The sequence below is a fragment of the Euprymna scolopes genome, chromosome 11 (assembly GCF_053919585.1).
Source record: "Euprymna scolopes isolate OS-2025 chromosome 11, ASM5391958v1, whole genome shotgun sequence".
Taxonomy (NCBI): domain Eukaryota; kingdom Metazoa; phylum Mollusca; class Cephalopoda; order Sepiida; family Sepiolidae; genus Euprymna; species Euprymna scolopes.
In genome coordinates, this window is record NC_136492.1 from 37,939,565 (window position 1) to 37,958,828 (window position 19,264).

At 37.2% G+C, this 19,264-nt stretch overlaps 2 protein-coding genes across 2 annotated transcripts; both read right to left on the minus strand.

Moving 5' to 3' along the window:
* Positions 1-13,807: 13,807 nt before the first annotated feature.
* LOC145288124 (uncharacterized) lies at positions 13,808-14,209 on the minus strand. Its single transcript, XM_080136191.1, has one exon. It carries the CDS (start codon positions 14,207-14,209, stop codon positions 13,808-13,810), a length of 402 nt encoding a protein of 133 aa, XP_079992317.1.
* A 734-nt stretch (positions 14,210-14,943) lies between these two features.
* LOC145288125 (uncharacterized) lies at positions 14,944-15,345 on the minus strand. The gene has a single exon (XM_080136192.1). It carries the CDS (start codon positions 15,343-15,345, stop codon positions 14,944-14,946), a length of 402 nt encoding a protein of 133 aa, XP_079992318.1.
* Between the last annotated feature and the right edge of the window lie 3,919 nt (positions 15,346-19,264).

Below are 19,264 nucleotides of genomic sequence, written 5' to 3' on the forward strand. Positions count from 1 at the left end.
TTGCCCTCAACATTGAAAAGTTCGGTTGGTCAATCGAAATTTTGACAGAATTTTAACTTCAGCTTTTTCCAAATTTGTCGTAACCATTGTGAAAACTGTCAGCTTCATCAGATCAATAGTTTTAATTATCAAAGTTTCTCTGAAAATATTTCATACAACATGGAGAAGTATGCCCCCCCCCCAAAAAAAAAAACGTTGACACGTTGAGATATGCAGCCTTACAGCTAACGCATATTCTTGTTTACTTACATATTGGATGTTCTTTGTGCAATATTGTACCGACCCAAGTAGCAGATGTTTCAGAGGAAACGAAAATCGATCTCTGAAATTGAGCATGACGTGAAAAAAGAGAAAACACGGAATTGTTTGCCAACTGAAAAGAAACTGTGGGCGTATATTGTTTATGTCTTTAACATGACTATGCTAATACACACGGTCTCCTGGCAAGATAAAACAAGTTTCACTGCTCTCGTTTCTACTATGTATTCTATTTCTATCATGTCAGCAAATCAAACATCACAAAACTACAAAAAAAATTATTAACTGATAGAAGAAAAATAAAAAAAGATGCATTTATTCCTTCATGCACAAAAGGGGCACACCCCACTTTTCTTCTATTTTTCATTTGATGTAATTCACTAAAGATGGCTTTTCCACCATTACAGTTAACATAGATTCTAGTCAACAGTTCCATGTGACATATTCTAATATTCATCAACTCATTAATTGTTTTTAATTGATGGAGCATCACTATCTCAGAATCCCTATTACATAAACTTATGTACGGTAATTGGCCTCACAACTATTTAGGCACAAAGACAATATAACGATGGGAAAGATGACAAGGCCAGCAATTTAGTTGAAGATGTCGCGGATCATTTTTGCACTGTTTGTTTACATTAGAACATAGATTCAAATAAACTTTTTTTTCCAAAAAGCGTGGTGTTACGCTACATCCCAAAAACCTTGATTCTTAAAACATACACGGTTCAACTTCCTCACACCCAGAAAACATCAACATCTAAATGTTGCCCAAAAAATTATTTCAATACAAGCCACAAAGTCTTTAAATATTTCTGATTGAGCCAAATTCAATCATTAATTCATTATAGTCGTTTGTTTGGTGACATCGTCACTGTAATGTGCTTCCTGCTAAATAGATACAGCAAACTTCAATCAGAAAAATCGCCTCAGCCAGGGGAGTAAGAGGACTTTCACCCCTGACTGTACAGTCAGTCGTCAAGCTTTGGGAGAAGAGGAGGACATCAGCAGCAGCCAATCAAATTGCCTTTTTCAGAGCAGCTCTAAAACTATTAAAATGCGATTTAATCTTTCACAGCTTGCCACTTCATTCACCTTACTCCAGCTAACCCGTCTCTAGTTCTTGCTCCAACTCCTGCAGTTCCTGCTCCAACTCCAACTCGCTCCACTCCTACAGCTTCCAGCACCTCACGCTCCAAGAACTTTCAGTTGCTCCGTCCAGCAGTACCCCTACCTGCACCACCCTCACAGCGGTTCCTGCCCTAGCTCTTTCCAGCAGTTCCTGACTGAAGCCTCTGGCTCCCTGGTCTAGTGCCTGTTGATACCTGTCGCTCTGTTTCAGTGCGCATCAATGTCTAGAGAGATATATTAAACATTTTTTAATATAGGTTTTTTATTTATTTATATAACTTTCTAATAAACAAACGAAACATTGTAAAGATCGTGTCCTTCTTTGGCAAACACAAAATTCCTTTTCTTTTTTAGTTGTAAGCCATTTTAGTTTTAGAAGAGAATAGAAATGTTGTTCCAAACAAACTTTTAATTAAAAAAGCTTGCAGACGAAGATGAAGAATAGAGTTTCTGGTGGGTAGCCAATCTAGAAAATTCCTGAGACAAATAGCAATTCCTTCCCGTATGAAAAATGTGCAATAATAATTCTTAAGAAATTTTGTATATTTTATGGAGTGATTCCGGTATTTGGTTGAAAGATGTTCCATCCGATTGGTCAGTTCTTATCACCCCTGCTTATGAATAGAACCTTCCAATTTTTTGTAATCATACTCTCATTATATAAAAGATATTGCACTTCGCTCCTTTTTGATATGATGGGAAAGTCCTTTCTAATTTAATTTTGAGAGTTATTTTTTAAGATTTCCAACGAGAATAATTAGAGGTATTCTTTTGGGGAATTGAATTGATTTTAAGGAAAATTATTTTTTCCCTCGGTCTGGAAAGATTTCTATCATGAAATTGAACAGATGTTGGTTGAATTTAGTTGAGAATAATTAGGAATGTTTATTTCAGCGATTAATTGACTCTTGAGAAGAAAATAGAATTTTACCTCAGTCGGGAAGGATTTCTTATTCGGGAAATAAGAGTTAACAGGCTGCTATTGAGTGGGACTTCAGTTGAGAATAATTGAAGGCATTAATTTCAGCGATTAATTGACTTTTGAGAGGAAAATAGAATTTTACCTCAGTCAGAAAGGATTTCTTATTCGAGAAATAAGAGTCAAGAGGTCGCTAATTGAGTGGGATTAATTGAAAATAATTATCAGTATCACTGAGCGAGGTAATAAATTAATTGTACTGCACCCAAATTTAACTTGAAAGCGATTTATATTTTTTTTAGATGGACTTTTCATTGCAAGTAAATTGTGCGTGTGGTGTTCGCACCTGGAGATATTAGTCAAGAACAGAATTTCTTGCAAGATATTGGGGCGTTAACTGAGTGGACGTAACTGCTTGGCTTGCAAGGCCATTCAACATTATGCATGTTAGCATTAATTAATTTGGGGGTGACGTGTTAAGAAAAGTAAACAGGGTTGACATGTTAAGAAAAGTAAACAGGGTGCCGTTGTAATGATTGTTGGGTGGCTCTCAGTTTTGGATCCAGCTGGGAGTGACCTGACCTCAATGGTGATACCTCTGTCCCTCAAAGGCCCTGTGGTCATTCATGGGTGTGGTGTACAAGAATGGGGGGGGTAAGCGCACTATGAATGATATGTATGCTGCTGGTGATGATAGTATGTGTTATTGCCTGCAATCATATGGTGTGTAAAAAGAATGAACATGATGAGGAAATGAGGCGACAAGCATCTTGAGACTGGTTGCATGGATAGCAAGAGAAACTCTGGTCCAACCTGCCTATAATTCCGGAGGAGAATGCAGATTCCTGGCGCCAACATAAGAGAGATCAATGTGCATGGCGAACCATTCCCAACACCAAGATCCAGAAGCACTAAAAGATAACTTGAATATATCTATCTATATTTTTCTTCTCTTTCTTTTCTTTCTGTTTTATTGGAGTTCTTGCAGGACGCTGAGCTGTGAATTGCCAAAGGAAATCCCAATGATAACTTACAAAGTTCTGAACTGTGATTGCCAAGTGAAATCTCAACTGCGGCTGGTTAAGGTGAGAGAAATCCTCCCTGGCTCAATAAAAAGCAGGTGCTTAAGTACCCTGATTAGGGTTGTATACCTTCTATTGAGAGACTGTGCTGTTAATAACAAAAAAAAAAAAAATCTTATAAATTGTGACTGAAACTCTGAAAAAGAAATGATGAGAGAAGTGAAATAATTCTTGTAAACCCTTGATGAAAAAAAATCCGAGTAACTATTTTGAAAAAAAAAATTTTTTTTTAAATAGGAGAGATAACTCTTCTGAGTTTTGAAAAAAAGACAACAAACAAATACTTTCATAATGCATGATGAAAAGAAAAAGAGACTTAATAACTCTGAACGAGACCGTGGACTTCTAAATTTTATCACTTTTAATGAATTTTTGATTTTCTTTAATGCTTTGTAATGACTTTCTTATGAACTTTTGTAGGGAAAAAAAGGGGGAGAACCCTCGTTGGAGGGTGGCTATCAGACTATGTATATGCTATCTTTTCTTGACAGGTAAACCAACGATGAAGAGTGGGCATAAGAAACCTGGTGGCGAGTTGTAAGAAGGGCGGAGCGGTGTGTTGGGCTTAGACCTATTGGTTCCATAGGAGGCAATATGTCGGGGGGGGGGCGGATGTGACGTGATTGTATGAGGGAGCAATGTTGCACCCCATTGGAGAGGTTGAGACCCCCACCCCCAAACCCTGAGGGAGGTCGGGTAAATATGCTAAGATTGTCTGTTGAACGTTAATTGAATCCTGAACAGCAGCAGGTGACCTATCAAAAGTGATGAGCATTGTACTTGAAAAACAACAGATATAAATTTTATTATTTAAAAAGGCCAATGACAAGAACCTCAGAATATTGTAGAAATGAGATTTGTAATTGTTGGCCTGGAGAACACCTGTTCAGACTATGGCTTTCTGAATGACAGGGTTTGACCCCTGAGGTCGTGTGAAAAGAGTTCATTTTTTTGTCCCAGGTTTTGAAAATTGTGGACGAATTGTGGAAATGCACACATGCAAAATGGCTAGGGATTCTCCTCTTGACATGTTGAATTTTGGTTGGTCAGTTGCTGACCGGAGCATGGGAGGCTGTCATAAAGAAAGACAGACTCAGATATATCTATTCTACTTGGTTAATTCAAGTTAAATATACAAAATATGATATAAACTTAAATACAATTGTTCAGTTGTTGATTTTTAACAAACACTATTGAGCCCCAATTATATTTAATTACTCTCAGTTTTTTGCAGTGGTGATGGACAGGAAGAGAGGGGTGGCGACGACTCTCTGATTAGGATTAGAATCGCTCAGAACTCAGCTCCAACTCTTCCCAACTGACGATTTTGGTGTGTGGACCCGTTTATGTATGGAAGATTCAGGGTAGGGTAGGTTGCTCCCTAGACCAATCGCCAATAAGTACGTCATTCCAGAGGAATTCCCGATGCCCTGCATGCACCTGCAAATTTGCAAACGCTCTCAGTTGTTGTTCTCACATTCCGAAGAGGTCAACTCCATGACCCCTCGTCTGCCATTATGCTCAGAGGCCAGACGTTCCTGAGTTCATCGGAAATGAAATTATATTTTGTTATGTTTCTCAAAATGACATCCAATTTCACTTTTACCAAACAATCAGATTTATATGTCGGTTTCATAAATAATAAAACTCATAACTTAAATCTTCCTTTCAGCAGGGTCGACTGCTGCTGCCTGGGCATACAATACTTAATAAATAGCACAAGCATAGTTGACCAGCATTCTCCAGAGTTTCGTGAGTCTCAACCTCCCCCAAATGGGGAGCCCTATCACTTCTTGGGATAGTTATGTCATAGGACAATGCTCCCCAAAAGGTCGACTCTCCAAAAAGGGAAGCTATTCTTGAAAAAAACATCACCAAGGAGAGTCCCCCCCCCCCTTCAAAAAAAAAAAGAGGAAAACTCCCATGATAGGACACAATATGAACTCTGGGGAGGCAGGAAACGTCACCAAAAAACAGACTGGGGCGACCTCCATTAAAGAACCCAAAAAACGATCTAACCCCCACAAAGACCCAACACCAGCACCAACAAGAAGGGAAGACCGTAGAAAAGCAACTATCCCCTCAAGAGTACAGAGACTTGTACTTGACCAAGTACAGGCAATACGTAAATAGAGGAGGCAGAAATAAAGTCAGTACCAGGCGCCCGGGAGGCGATCGAGGGCAGAGTTCTGTTCCTCGTCACCTCCGACATACCAGAAAACCACCTTCTGGGGATGAAAAAGGAAGATATGGCGGGGCTTCTCCACAAATTGAACATTCCAGCACTATACGTGTACCAGAGGAGCTTTGCCATGTGGGACATCCTCCTACCCACCAAGGAGGATGTGGAGAGACACTCCCTCAAAGAAATGAAGCATGAGAGAGTAATATTAATGCCGGAATACCAGGGCAAAAGAAGGACTCGGATGCAGATATTTAATGTACCAACCCATATACCTGCAGAACTCTTGAGATCCCTCTTCAGCCAGTTCAGAGAGGTAGAACAGGTGGCCTTGGTATGGTCAAAAACTGGCATAAACCTGGGCTGCTACACAGTGACAATGAGGTTGAAGAGAGAGGGATTCCTGGTGATACTAGTGGAGGGCTGTCGTCCGCGCTGTTGGTTCTGCCAAAAGCAGGGTCACATGGCCAAGAGCTACCCAAAAAGGACAACCCCTACTCAGGTGACACCAAAGGCGGTCCCAACCTCTGAGACAACACCAGTGTCAAAACAGGCTGTCATAACTCCTGCAACCACAGCACCAATCCCAGAACCGAAAAAACCCAGAACCACGCCAGAGGCCAAGGGAGAGGAATGGAGTATGGTAACGGGACGGAAATGGAAGCCCACAATCCTATCTGCCACCATCCCACCACCAACCCAACAATCGAGGCAGCAACAACAACAGAAACCTCCACAAAAGCAGCCTCCAAAACAGCTGCAGCAACAGCCTCAGCAACAGGTGCAGCAGCAGCAAAACCAGCCGCCAAACCAGCCGCAGCAACAACATCAGTTGTCCACAGCCAAGGCCACGAAAACAACTGCCACAACAAAAACAGCTGCAGTCAAAGCAGCAGGAGCAGCAGCAACAGCAACAGCCAGAACAGCAGCAGCAACAAAAACGGCTGCAGCAGCCAGAGCAGCAACAGTATCAACAACAGAAACAGCAACTAGAGGAGCAGCAACAACGAACGGTCCCCACACTAATTGAGACAGGGACCAAGTGGAGAAAAAACTGCTCCTCTGAGGTTGAATCCACTAGTGAGAACGAGAGGAATTCAACCTCACCACTCCCCGGTTCATTCGAAAGAATGAAAAAAGAAAAAGAAAAGGGGAAGAAAAGGTGGCTCCCACTCCCTTTGAGCATACACCATCCCTAACAACAAAACAACTCACTACCTCCTCCCCCCTCCAAACCAGACACTGCACCAACACCAGAGACCACACCAACATCAACTCCAGACACCATATAAACATCTGTCCCCACACAAATGAAAACTGAGCCACCACCCCAGAAAGAAAAGAATGAACCCAGGAGGAGGAGAGACCCTTCAGCTTCTCCCGCTCATGCACTTACCCTAATAGGGACCCTCCTCCTGGAAACGAAGGAGGAACTGTGTTTTGTAGACCTCCTGTCTGTGGCAAAGGATTTACCACACCAGCAAGAGAAAAAATTTAAAACCTCTGCTGGATCACAAACAGGTAGGGGCAAAAGACGTTCTCTAATTTCCCGGACTGCCAACAACTTTCGTCAGAAGCCTGCATAACCAACTTGTGGACAATGCTGGAGACCGCTGAAGGGGCTGTTGCGGGAATTAAACTTATTAGAAAAAATGGCCCTTCCTTGGACGAACTGTTAAAACAATGCAAGGGAAGGTGTCCCAGTGTTGGTTCATCCGTCACTCCATAGGGCCCTTAAATTGACTTTTCCTTTGGACGTCGGCAGCATTGTGAGAGAAGGTCAGGACATGAAAAACCTGACCACCTTGAGCATTGCATACAACATCAGCACCCTTTCCCCAGCTGACTTCGGAGCTGAGTGTGACACACCTTAAGGTAGGTACCCTGGCTTTGAATTTGGCTAGTCTGAATGCGAGGGGTTTGAGATCATCAGGCCGGGCAGCTCACCTCTAGCATGACTTCTTGTCCATGGGAGTGGATGTGGCTGCGATTCAGGAAACGCATTTCGTTTCTTCTGTGGACTGTCAGGTGCTGGCCCGAGATTTTGAGGTTTTCTCAGTATATGGCAGAACTGGGTATGGACCCGAATAATTTAGACAAAATGGCTTTTTCACTGAGTCGTTCCCGACAAATATGTGTTTGGTGGTGTGAAGATCTTTTGGGGCATAGCATTGTCTGTCTGTCCTCCTGGTGGGTGTGAAATTTAGACACATTTTGTTTTTCAACTTTGTTACGAACGTGGTTGTAGGTGAGATCTCCATGTGTTGATCAAAATATTGACCCGGTAGAGTCAAAGTGAAACCGAAAACTACCTCCGCCGGTGTGCTTTGTAAGTTTTCTTTTACAGAGTTCCGATTAATAGAATCAAAGATATATTGTCTGCCCAGTCTGTGCTGGGAGGTTTTTAATGGTCTGTGAAAGCGTTCAACCAAGACATTCGAGGATTGGTGATATGCCATAGTCTTGATGTGGTTCGCTCCCAGTGATTGATTGAATTCCGCAGTGTCCATTGGAACTGCGAACCTCTGTCTGTCATAATAACTGTGGGTACTCTGAAAATGGCTATCCAGTCTTGAAGTATGGCTCTGGCTATTGTTGAAACTGAAGTATCCTTAACAGCTATCTGCTGAATCTATATATATATATATATTAAGTAATGTGATTTATAATTTAAAAATTAAAAAAAAAAAAAAAAATTTTAATTTAAAAATCAAATTTTAATTAAATTAAAAATCAGTTTCATAAGAAGGAACAACAACATAGTCAATTATCTGTACGATCGTTTCGGAAATCCGTGCTTTTTATTTGTGGTATACATGAAGTCACGTAGAACAATTATACATAGTTTTTTTGGTAAGCACGGTCTCCTCATCAGCAAATTTAGGAGGATTTCTATTGAATTGAAAAGACACCAAAAATAAACCTAGCATTAAAAGTAAGGCAGATGAATCTGAAAAATTGAAGTAAAAGGTTTGGATTTAAAATTTATAAGAAAATTAGTATAGGTTAGAGATAGAAATGAGTAGAAAAAATATATATTTTTTTTGAATTTACATAATAAATTTGATTTAAAAATATATAGATATAGTTACCTTTTAGTTTTTCTTTTTTTGAAATCAGGAACTGTATTTAAAGTAGTCATTTAGATGTTTGCTATAGCTTTTTATTTTATTGAATGATGAATTTTAAAAGGGCGACGCTCGTGCAGTAAATTGTTTCCGTTAGCGTATTTTGATTTAAAGACGCTACAGTTAATATCTATAGAGAGAGAATATTTATTTTGCAAGTTTTTAAGGGGAGATAATTGTCATGTGTTATTGGCTTTATTTATTATTTGATTTACGAGTCTAAGGGCGGTAATTGGTCTAACTTAATTTATTAAAAAAAAAAAAAAAAAAAAAAAAAGTAATCTATTTTTACTAATGAGTAATTTTTAATGATTTAAGGTGGTTTATATTTATTAAATTTAAACCAACGTTTATGATTACATGATAGAAGCTCGTGTCTTGAATTTACTAGTTTGGTTGTGCTTTTTATATCTTCATATTTTAAAATTTTTAGGGTTTCTTTTGTACATAATGTACAAAATTTATCTCCTGGTTTATATGATTTGCAAGTCTCAATTATTTGCCATTTTAAGTTGAAAGAAATATTGCTATTTTTTAGTTGCCAAATATAGTTGGATAGAGTAGTTTGGTTTGATAGAGAGTTATTTTTAAAAGAATGTTTGTGCGTTGAAATTCTATGTTTTATTGGGCCAGATGTGGAACCAATATATATTACCTCTTGATTATTATGATTATTTTCCGTTAGGTCTATTGTTGGATTATAATGTGGTGGGTTGGTTAGTAATTGATCGGTAGATTGATTTAAGTTGGTGTTATTATTTAATCTGGTAGTTGAGTTATGGCTGTTGATAGGTTCTTGTATATTTGGAGTTTTTGATACTGTGCAGCTATAGATAACATTTTTAATTTTACATGAGCCTTGTAGGGGACATTTATTTTTTCTTCTACAGTTACAGTCCGATGTATTTTGTATAGTTGTATTTTGTAGTTTATTAATTTTATTATTATTAGAGCTAATTATTTTCTGATGAAGGTTAGGCATAGTAGAGTAAGAGACTTTAATTGTGTTCTTATTGAAAATCTTATTATATCTATGGGGGGCTTTAAAGTTCTTATCTAATATTTTAAAAAATTCTCTAGCTATGTTTGTTTCTAGGTTTTTGGAATACGGGGGGTTGAACCATAGGATCTGATTGTGTCTATTCTTACGTTTGCGGGTTTTAGTTTGTTGTTTATTTATATTATTATCTAATATTTGTAGTTTGGTTTTATCTTTTTTTGTCTCCTGGTTATTTTTCTTAACTCGTATACGGGAAGACATTGCCATATTATATGTTATTACGCTCTTAATAGGTTTATTTTTAATGCAGTTTATGTTTCTATCATTTTCATTTATGAATTTAATTTGTGAATTATATCCAGAGTTTTTAAGGGCTTCATTATAGTATTTTTCATTTTTGGTAAATATTGATTTAGTAGAAGACAGTCTAGAAATTCTTAGAGCGATATTGGGAACTATTGATTTTAATATTGATTTAGGGTGGTTTGATTGATTGTGGACATATAGAAGTGATTGGTTAGGTTTATGGTATGGTTCAAAGGTAGAATTTTCAAGATTTAAGGTTATGTCTAAGAAATTAACAATTTTTTTATTAGGGTCGATTTTTATACTAAGTCCATAATTTTTAAATAATTTATGTAGAGCTTTAATTGCTTTTTCATAATTTTTATTAGTAGAATTCGTTATGAAAAGTGCATCATCTCTATATAGCCCTCCTTCAAGTTTGAATTGTTTATTTTAAACCAAACTACAAATATTAGATAATAATATAAATAAACAACAAACTAAAACCCGCAAACGTAAGAATAGACACAATCAGATCCTATGGTTCAACCCCCCGTATTCCAAAAACCTAGAAACAAACATAGCTAGAGAATTTTTTAAAATATTAGATAAGAACTTTAAAGCCCCCCATAGATATAATAAGATTTTCAATAAGAACACAATTAAAGTCTCTTACTCTACTATGCCTAACCTTCATCAGAAAATAATTAGCTCTAATAATAATAAAATTAATAAACTACAAAATACAACTATACAAAATACATCGGACTGTAACTGTAGAAGAAAAAATAAATGTCCCCTACAAGGCTCATGTAAAATTAAAAATGTTATCTATAGCTGCACAGTATCAAAAACTCCAAATATACAAGAACCTATCAACAGCCATAACTCAACTACCAGATTAAATAATAACACCAACTTAAATCAATCTACCGATCAATTACTAACCAACCCACCACATTATAATCCAACAATAGACCTAACGGAAAATAATCATAATAATCAAGAGGTAATATATATTGGTTCCACATCTGGCCCAATAAAACATAGAATTTCAACGCACAAACATTCTTTTAAAAATAACTCTCTATCAAACCAAACTACTCTATCCAACTATATTTGGCAACTAAAAAATAGCAATATTTCTTTCAACTTAAAATGGCAAATAATTGAGACTTGCAAATCATATAAACCAGGAGATAAATTTTGTACATTATGTACAAAAGAAACCCTAAAAATTTTAAAATATGAAGATATAAAAAGCACAACCAAACTAGTAAATTCAAGACACGAGCTTCTATCATGTAATCATAAACGTTGGTTTAAATTTAATAAATATAAACCACCTTAAATCATTAAAAATTACTCATTAGTAAAAATAGATTACTTTTTTTTTTTTTTTTTAATAAATTAAGTTAGACCAATTACCGCCCTTAGACTCGTAAATCAAATAATAAATAAAGCCAATAACACATGACAATTATCTCCCCTTAAAAACTTGCAAAATAAATATTCTCTCTCTATAGATATTAACTGTAGCGTCTTTAAATCAAAATACGCTAACGGAAACAATTTACTGCACGAGCGTCGCCCTTTTAAAATTCATCATTCAATAAAATAAAAAGCTATAGCAAACATCTAAATGACTACTTTAAATACAGTTCCTGATTTCAAAAAAAGAAAAACTAAAAGGTAACTATATCTATATATTTTTAAATCAAATTTATTATGTAAATTCAAAAAAAATATATATTTTTTCTACTCATTTCTATCTCTAACCTATACTAATTTTCTTATAAATTTTAAATCCAAACCTTTTACTTCAATTTTTCAGATTCATCTGCCTTACTTTTAATGCTAGGTTTATTTTTGGTGTCTTTTCAATTCAATAGAAATCCTCCTAAATTTGCTGATGAGGAGACCGTGCTTACCAAAAAAACTATGTATAATTGTTCTACATGACTTCATGTATACCACAAATAAAAAGCACGGATTTCCGAAACGATCGTACAGATAATTGACTTTGTTGTTGTTCCTTCTTATGAAACTGATTTTTAATTTAATTAAAATTTGATTTTTTAATTTAAAAAAATTTTTTTTTTTTTTTAATTTTTAAATTATAAATCACATTACTTAATATTGAATTAGCTCTAGGACATTTAACTATCGAGCTTATTATATATCTAAATTACAACGAGCATTTCCTGTATTTTAATTAAACTAGTAATTTCACTATTACATTAAAATACACTTAGCTCTTTAGACTATTATTCTAATCTCCTTTATATATATATATAGTCAAGATGTGGGTTGGTAAAGGTCCTACCAAATTGATGTGGATGTTAGTGAATCTAGCTTCTGGTGTGCTAAAGGAACTCAGTGGTGATTTTGTGTGTCTGTGAATTTTGTGCTTTTGACAAGGTATACATGTCTTAATCCAATTTCGAATATCTGTGTTCATATTTGGCCACACAAGATGTTGCGTAAGTAGCTTTAGAGTAGCTCTTTTTCCTGGGCGAGATAAATTGTGAAGATATTGGAAAACTTGTTGTCTGAGGCTAGGTGGTATGTATGGTCATGGTTGTTTGTTTGCTGTGTCGCAATAAACAATCGCTGTACTGAAGGGTACGGGCATTTTTTCGAGTTGTAATGATGTGTTTTCCTGAACATCTTTAAACGTTGTGTCTGATTCCTCTTCACGTGCTATCAATTCCATGCTTAGTGAGCTGGAATTTAGAGAAATGATCATGGCTCTGGATAAGACGTCTGCTACAATGTTCTCCTGGCTCTTCATGTATCCTATATCCGTGGAGTACTGTGCAATGTAATCGAGGTCTGATCTCTCATGGACCATATTTGTCTACATGTGTGTGTAGCACATAAGTTAACGGTTTGTGATCTTTGTAGATCATGAAATTCCTGCCTTCCAAAATGTGTTTGAAATGTTTAATCGCCAGCTAAATTGCCAATAATTCCCCCGAAAATGTGCTTTATTTTCTTTGCGTTTTGTTTAGATTAGCTGAAAAAAATAATATAGGGGTCATCCCCTCATCGGTCAGCTGGTGTATGACTGCCCCTACGGCTATGTCTGATGCATCCATTGTAAGTGTGAGTCTGGTATCTTCCTTGTCATTTATGTAAGTCAGCATTATGAAATTTGCTAGGGCTTTTTTAATTAATTCTCTTAACTCAGGGCTTTCTTCACTTGAGTAAAAGCTGCTAAGGCTGGTTCATCTAATGTTAACTGTCCGCAACAGCAATGTTAGTGGCGTGAGAATTTCAGAGCAGTTGGGTAAGAATCACCTGTAGTAGTTGATTATCCCTATAAATTGACAAATTTCTCGAACAAATGTGGGAGGTGGAAAATTAGCAATGCCACTCACTTTTTCAGGTAATGGTGATATTTCGCCCTTGTCGACTGTGTGTCCGAGGAAGTTGACTTTTGATTGGCTGAAGATGCATTTTTCAACGTTTACTTTTAGGCCGTAGTGAGATAATCTCTGGAAAGCTTGATCCAGGTGCTGTTTATGTTCGTCAAGGTTTTTATTAGGACGTCATCCACATATGCAAATATGAATGGTAATCCTCTGAAAACCTCGTCTATTAAACGTTGGAAAGTTTGACTAGCGTTTCAATGTCCGAAGGGTATGTGAGTGAATTTGTAAGGTCCAAATGGTGTGGTCAAGGCTGTTTTATGAATATCCTCCTCTGCTATAGGGACTTGGTGTATGCCCTCACTAGAGCCAATTACAAAAACATTGTCGCGTTCTGTAATCCAATTGCAAAATTGTGGATGTGAGGGTATCTCTCCGGTGCAATTTATGCATTCAGTCTTCTGAAATCGCTGCATGGGCGCCAAGATGTACTGTCCAATTTTTGCACCATGTATAAGGGAGAGGACCATACGCTTTTTGAGGGTTGGATAATTCCCTGTTGTAGCATGTGCTGAAATTCTTCTTTCACTATTCTGTATTTATCCGGTTTTAAATGTCTGGGGGTGGCATGGACTGGTTGTCCGGTCATTTTAATGTAGTGTTTAGCACTATGCTTGATCGTGTCCATGTCCCTGAATGGTTGAGACTGCTGCGGATATTTTTGGAGTAATCGACGGATAGATGGGTCCTCAGGTAGGACTGAGCTGATACCTGTTAACTGGTATCGAGTGGAGACTCCTCTGACCACCAATTTCATTTGGTTATCTGTTAATGTATGGTTGGTCATGTCCACAGACAAGTTGAATTTCGCCAGGAAATCCGCTCCTATTATGGGCGTCGTTACGTCGGCTATGGTAAAAATCCACATGAAAGTTCGCCTCAAGCTGATGTTGATGGTTAGTGATTTATTCCCGAATGTGGATATCTTGGTACTATTAGCTGCTTGCAAATGATACGATTGGCTGCTTGCAAATGATACGATTGGGTCGTAATCTTCTGACTAGTCAGCGGTGGGATTACGCTTATTTCGACGCCAGTATCTATTAGAAAATTATATCCATGGGTGATGTCACAGATATAGAAGAGATGACCTTTTACAGCGGGTCCGGCTGGCATCCTCATTTACCTGTTTCATTCTGTTACTGAAGGAACAAGGGTGGGTACAGCGTCGCGCATTACTGCGGAATTTACTACGGTAGAAACAGTGTCCACCTGCTCTGTTGTGTTCCACGCTTCGACTTTAGCTGGTACTTCTTCGTCTATAGGGCGACCTGTTGTGATGTGAGCGCTGGCGATCTGCCTTCAGTAAATCCTATAATTGTTTGACAGCTTCTTGACCGTGGATTTTAGCTCGGCTAGCTCTTCGTGTCTTCGTTGCATAGGCTGTTGCTGTAGCGAGTTTACTCAGCGTGTCCGGAGGTTCTTGTGAATCCGGTCTGCTATTTCTACCAGTTTGTCAGGCTCTGTTCCTTCTGCTATTGATGCGAGGATTTGGACTGATGATGCTGGTAGTTTATCCAACTACAAACTCCTTATGATGTTCTCAGACATCTTGTTATCTCCCAAAAGGGTGCGCATGTGACATAACAACTGCGATGGAGTGCGGTCTCCAAGTTCGACCTGCGAAAATAGGTTGCGTAGCATCGACTCGTTCAATAAGCAAGTTCGTTTTAGACTTGCTTCCTTCAACTGATTGTTAGAGTTTTCTTCTGGTATAGTTTCGAGTAAATCTATTACCTCCTCCACAATGTCGGTAGGTAATTTCTCGACCAGGTAAGTGTATTGTGTTCTTTGTAACATTATCCGCTTCACATCGAATAACGCTTGGATTTGGATGAACCAGGATTTGATGTTGACTCGATTGAATACCGAGATGTTTAACGATAGGGTGGCTGGAGATATTTCTGAATGTGACAAATCCATGCTCTTGTTTCATTTTGATTTAGTCCCGAAAATGATTTGGAAGCATTTAAATTGCCGGTCTCTGGTATAGGCAATGAGGCGGTGTATACAGATGTCTGCGAACCCGATTTAAATGGGAAAATAGCGTTGTAGAGAAAGTGGCTACTAAGAATCAAGATGGCACCCGCATGCATTTATGTGGAAAAAAGTCACGTGGAATCTCGGGGAATCTCGGAGAATCTCGTACCTTGATTCCAGAAATAACGAGAAGAGGAAAGCGGGAAGCGAGACGAGTTTGAGTCACGAAAACGAATGGACGTGTGTAAAAGAAGAGGTAGAAGAAAAGAGTGTGGTGAACAAAACAAACGACTCAGTTGAAAGTAGAGTCGTAACGAACACAAGCGTGATGTGGAACTGTGGGGTTGTAGAAGGAAGTGCATATTTTATTTCACGGTCGGGTGTCACTAATTTGTAGGGGTGCAGAGGTTTAAGCGAAATTAAATCTCTTTGCCCCAAACAAAATTATAAAAAAGAGAATAAAATAAAACAACACCTCCTTCTGATTTAAAATGCACCGCATTTATTTTGTAACAAAAAACAACAAGATGAATAAACAAAGGTCTGATCGGTGAAAGTTCTTTCGAAGTCATTATGATTAAAATGTTAGATGAAAGTCCTTTGTGGAATCAAGGAGTTTACAAGTCCTGTGTGAAAATAATGAAAGAAAGTGTGCAGTCACTCAAACACACACACACACACACACACACACACTCGCAAATAAACAAACCTTTATTCATTTCAATTTCCCCGTGCATTTTGCACAAAAATAAGTTCTTCCAGCAACGGCACAATTTCAAATGCGCCCACACACTTTTCTCACAGCAACAAAAGTAAAATGAACATATTTCTGGCGGACGTAGTTGATGACAACATCACGTGACACAAGCAACCAATGAGAAAATTCAGAAGATTGTCTTTTTAACACTTTTCCCAAAACCAAAATATCAATCTTGTTTTTGGAGCCGGCCCAAACACGCATCAAGCAGTTTTCTAAAGTTCAGTTTCAGTTCATTCGTTCATTCAGTCATTTCAGTCTTCTTCCTTTCTTCTCGCTTCGACGACACATGAGAACATGCCTCTCATTTTCATAATATCATCGCTGCCAAAGCCGTCAACACCATGATTACACATGCCACGCGAACATTCAAAAATCACTTATGCACACAAGCCTCTATTCCGATCATTTTCTAATTAATAACAACGAATTACTTTCCTCATGGGACTTGCGCAAGCCTTTTCTAGTCTCACACAAAAACACGTGTTCACATCTCAAGCTAAATTACTTGTCATATACATACGCGCACACAAACGTCCACACATGTACATATATTCACATTCGCGTACATGCATGCACACGTTAACGTGCACACGTATGCACACATGGGCAACATCACTTCCCCTTTCAAAGGAAATCCACACATGCGCAAAAGATCACCGGAAACAACTATAAAAGCAAGAGCAATAAGCAGCTTCTTTCTTTTCGGACCAACTTCCGAGCTGAACGGTTCGACGAACCAGCCGCCTCCCGAAAGGGAGGCGCGCGTCCATGCATCTCACGCCACTTGCTACTATGTGGGGCAAAAAGCTAACAGACCGTACGTACACTTTATACGCTTTCTCTCTCCATGAACTGGATTGACATTCTCACTCTTTCTCTCTCTATATGTATACAACTTGTCCCTGAAAATACCTTCACATAGCTGACTTGCTAACATGGCGCGCAGTTTAACTGATGTCAACCCTCTATCCTTTTCTTTGTCTTCACGCTGGACTATCATTCCCTTTTTACACTACATTACTCACTTCTCTTCCCACGCGCGAACAAACGATAGTGACCCGAACGTGAGATGAACACACATTTCCTTTTTCCTTCTATACTACCAGTCCCGCAAAAACGATGGTTACACCCGTGCGGACATGAACGCATGTTATATCTAAAACATTCATTCTTTCAACAGTAAATAAACGACACGTTTATCTTATCCAGCAATTGAGTTTTTTTTTCCTTCATTCCATTCGTTTCATTATTTTCTTTTGTAGCGAGTTAGGGTATTTATATCCTGGCCCGCGACAGACTTTAAAAAAAGAACCCCAAAACTTCAGTTTCCATTTGGTCAAATAACACGACAAATAAATAACAAATAAGAATTTTTGGTAAATGTTACCTTACACTACAACAGAGCGTTTGCATGAACCCCTGGATCTTGGGAATATTTTGCGCCATTTAACCGCCTTCGGTAGTGTTTTTCTTACATTCACGTGCAAATGGGCATAGTTAAGTGTCTTATCACATCATGGAAGAATCTTTAAGCAGCCATTTGAAATAACAAAAATTTGCAAAAAAAAAAAATATATATATATATATATATATATATAAATAAAAATTACAATAAGTTTACCAAGGTAATCAAAATGGTAAACTTAAAATATATTATAAATATTAAAGAGTTAATATTTACAAGTAAAATAAACTCAGCCAGATGTAAAAGCTCAATAAAACCGAAAAGGAAATAGAGCTTATAATATGAATATTATATGAATATAAAGAGCTTAATAAATCTTATAAAATAGTCCCCCGCAACCTTTTGGATTCTATTAATTCTGAAGCTAAATCTTTACTGACTTCTATGAACATTCATAACTCCACTGAAATACTTTCTCCTGGTACCCCTAGATTCACCCTCAAAGACCATAAACCTAATTTTTATGATAACCCCTCCATTAGATTGATCTGCCCATCTAGCTTTGACTTGGGTGCGGTAAGCAAAAACATCTTAGATAGAATTATCCCCTCTATTAAAGAAAAAGTTAGCTTCCCCCTTTGGCAAAATTCGAATTCTGTAATTAATTGGTTTGTTTCCCTTAAAAATAAACACCTCCTTAACTTCATAACCTTTGACATCAACAATTATTATCAATCAATTTCACCGATCCTCTTAAATAAGGCCCTAATCTTTGCTAAAAGAAATTCTGACTTAACTCATTTGGAAATTAAATTAATTCTCCTAGCCAGAAATCCCTTATACAATTTAACAATAAGTTTGGGACTAGAAAAGATACCCCTAATAATTAATAAAACATATACATATATAGGTGCTACTTCAACTTTAATAAAGAAAAGAATTTCAAACCACACTTCTTCTTTCAATAACCAAAATTCAAATAATAACCAGGGAACTTCTCTAACTACACTGGTTAAAAAGCTTAACTCTGCCAATACCCACTTTTCAATTAAATGGACCATCCTAAAAAAAGTTAAGTCTTACACTCCAGGATCTAAGTCTTGTCACCTCTGTACATCTGAAGCTATAACTATTATAACCTCCCCTCAAAGTAGTAATATAATAAACTCTAAACACGAACTGATCTCCTATTGCAAACATATGTCCAAGTTTAAATATGGTAAATTTGAAATCACATAGCTATTAATTTAACCCTTCAAATATATATCTTTTCCCATAATTTTTTTTTTTTTATAATCTTACCTTCTAAGCTTTTTATATTTTTAATTTTATTTGTTTTTCTTTATTTCTTTGACCGGTTTTCCATCTGCTGTCTCCGTTTTATGGTATAAGTATACCTATTAATTAAATATATACATCAACCTACTCATTTTTATTCTATGTATTTGTTTACTTATATTTCACTATATGCATTTACATACACATTTATTTGCCTTATTCCGGAGTTTGTAGATACCGGCCTTTCCCTCCCCTTATTTTGTATGTAAGTATGTATGTTTTTGTTTAACTTGTATATGTTTTTGGATATGTGTATATATTTATGCATGCGTGTGTGTTTGTATATATATGTATATGTGTGTTATTGTATATGTATACATATTTATATGCGTGTGTGTATGTATATACATGTATGTGTG